The 2416-nt window shown below is 41.8% G+C and overlaps 1 protein-coding gene across 1 annotated transcript; it reads left to right on the top strand.

The window, feature by feature from the left end:
- The first annotated feature begins 475 nt into the window (after positions 1–475).
- Positions 476–2122, top strand: LOC137723792 (mediator of RNA polymerase II transcription subunit 16-like). The gene is made up of 4 exons (XM_068462980.1): positions 476–691; positions 923–1300; positions 1387–1562; positions 1763–2122. The coding sequence occupies exons 1-3, from the start codon at positions 491–493 to the stop codon at positions 1531–1533; spliced, it is 726 nt and encodes a 241-aa protein (XP_068319081.1). The 5' UTR covers positions 476–490; the 3' UTR covers positions 1534–1562; positions 1763–2122.
- Positions 2123–2416: the final 294 nt, after the last annotated feature.

Here is a 2416-nt window from a genome sequence, read left to right as displayed (position 1 = left end):
ACTTCCGTTTCCATACTTCCATCAAGAGCGCAGCCGCTGTGCCACTGCCAGTGCTGTGCCACCAGCCTTCCTTCACCAGAATCACCACCCAGCTTGCCTTCCTTCGAATCGTCTCTGACTCTCCAGCGGCTCAGCCTTCCTTCACAAATCAACACCCAGCCACCGCCACGCCAAAGCATCAAGGACAGAACTCTCCAACCTTCCTTCACGATTCCTCCGACACTTGCGAGTTGCGATCTCTCTCTCTCGGGCAATTTTCCCTCACAGACAGAACTCTCAATCTAGCACTGAGTCCGAGTCTCACTCTTCATCCAAGATCTCTCACAAAATATTACATGTTGCCTTAGTTGTCCATATCTGGTTTAAATCATTTGATTTGTGAACTGTGAATGGGATTTTCAATCTTAATGTCTCATTTTTGGACATTTTCAATTAATTGGATAATTCCGTTCATCAAAGAAAATTGATAAGCAGAAGGTAGAATGACATAATGCACTCTGTTGCTGTCCTGCAGGTGAAAGTCCTTTTCCTCATCCTTATGGATCTTTGCCGGCGAACAGCAAGCCTGGCACATTCATTGCCAGTTTCTCAGGTGGGAAGCAGCAACATTCAGGTTCGGCTGCATTATATCGATGGCAATTATACTGTACTTCCGGAGGTTGTTGAAGCATCCCTTGGCCCTCATATGCAGGTATAGTTGTATTTCCTAAAATACCACTCATGATGATGGGAGTTGCACGGATTCTGCTCTTGTTAATAATGCTGCTAAACTCAATGCCTGCAACTTTATTCTGTCAGAGGATTAACTTTCTTGTTTACTGGTTGTTTAAAATTCTGTACAGTAATTTTAGCTAATTTTTTTAGTGTCAATTACAATCTAAAATCTCACAGTTACAATCTTTTTAACTGATTGGCTATACAGAATATGCCCCGGCCTAGAGGTGCAGATGCTGCTGGTCTATTACTCCGAGAGTTAGAACTCCACCCTCCAGCCGAAGAGTGGCATAGGCGCAATATGTATGGTGGGCCTTGGTCTGATTCAGATGATATGGATCCTCAAGATGATACCCCCAAGCTATGTAATTCTTCAGACCCACCTGATTCCGGATCTTTGGAAAGTTGTGATGTTTATTATGGAGCCCATGGCCTGTGGCCAAGGAAGCGCAGGATGTCTGAAAGAGATGCAGCTTTTGGCCTAAACACTTCAGTGGGTCTGGGGGCATATCTTGGTATAATGGGATCACGGAGAGATGTTGTTACTGCCGTATGGAAGACTGGTCTAGAAGGGGTTTGGTACAAGGTTTGATATGAAAAGTCCATGCTTTTTGTTTCCCCATCTTAATAGTGTGATTCTTTGAATCTTATTTTCTACTCGTGTGCATGCAGTGCATAAGATGTTTGCGGCAGACTTCAGCTTTTGCTTCCTCAGGTGCTACTACTCCAGCGAATCAAACTGGGCGGGAGACTTGGTGGATCAGCCGCTGGGCTTATTGCTGTCCTATGTGTGGCGGAACATGGGTTCGAGTTGTATAGATGACTGAACTGACTGTACTATTTATTAGGTGAGTTCCTAATCCTTTTACACATGCATAAACCGTTGCTGATCATTGACACAGTGGTATTGCTGATAGTTGACGACTGAGTCATATGCTGTGCATATTGGTTAAACTTTTTGTCTTGTTTTCAAAAATGCTTCGGAAAGCTCTCCATATCTCTGCATCTGCTGCCGAGTTTTCATTCTTATAGGGTTTCTATTTTGCAGGTTGTAAATTCTTGCCCTGATCACCTTGATGGATCCATTTGACCTGTAGTGAGAACATAACTTATGACACGCATGTACACTGCCGCTGGGGAACGTTGTTGAGACGGTAGCCTCGGCAAAATCCTATCGTGAATTTTCGTTCCTACGGGACTGAAAGGCTCGTTTGATTTATTAGGTTGCTAGTTTTGTAGTTTTAACAGTAGAGTACTAATAACATGAACTTTGCCGTTCTTCCGGGCGTGGGGGGTGTCAAGTCAGGTGGGTTGGTAGGGTTTCTGTATTGTCTGTTGTAAATTTTTTGAAGCAGATCAACATATTACTCTCTCTTTTCCTAGTCATAATTAATAAAGCATCATATTTCAAGTCATTACAAAATCTAACCATATGAATAATTTGATGCAATTTTAGTTAGTTAAAATGACAAATGCCTTTCCACTCCTAATAGCATCGAGACATTTGATACGATTTTGTGTAATTCTTATTAGTTGGTGTTAGGGTGTGTAGAAAGGTTTTTGTTACGTGGAAAATTAAGTGACATAAATAAGTAGGGCTGGAAAAAAATATTACATGTTGCCTTTATTTATTACTTTATAATATGTCAAATTTTAGCCCAAAAACATAATATGTCAAATTTTAGTCCAAAAGCCCAAAAGC

The sequence above is a fragment of the Pyrus communis genome, chromosome 17, assembly GCF_963583255.1.
Source record: "Pyrus communis chromosome 17, drPyrComm1.1, whole genome shotgun sequence".
NCBI classification, from domain to species: domain Eukaryota; kingdom Viridiplantae; phylum Streptophyta; class Magnoliopsida; order Rosales; family Rosaceae; genus Pyrus; species Pyrus communis.
Note: the sequence above shows the minus strand (reverse complement) of the source record. Positions and strands in the feature narration are given on the sequence as shown.

Coding starts and splice junctions, on each gene's coding strand:
- LOC137723792 (XM_068462980.1), top strand. CDS start 491: ATGCACTCTGTTGCTGTCCTGCAGGTGAAAGTCCTTTTCCTCATCCTT. Junction 692..922: donor CCCTTGGCCCTCATATGCAG/GTATAGTTGTAT, acceptor TTGGCTATACAG/AATATGCCCCGGCCTAGAGG. Junction 1,301..1,386: donor TAGAAGGGGTTTGGTACAAG/GTTTGATATGAA, acceptor GTGTGCATGCAG/TGCATAAGATGTTTGCGGCA.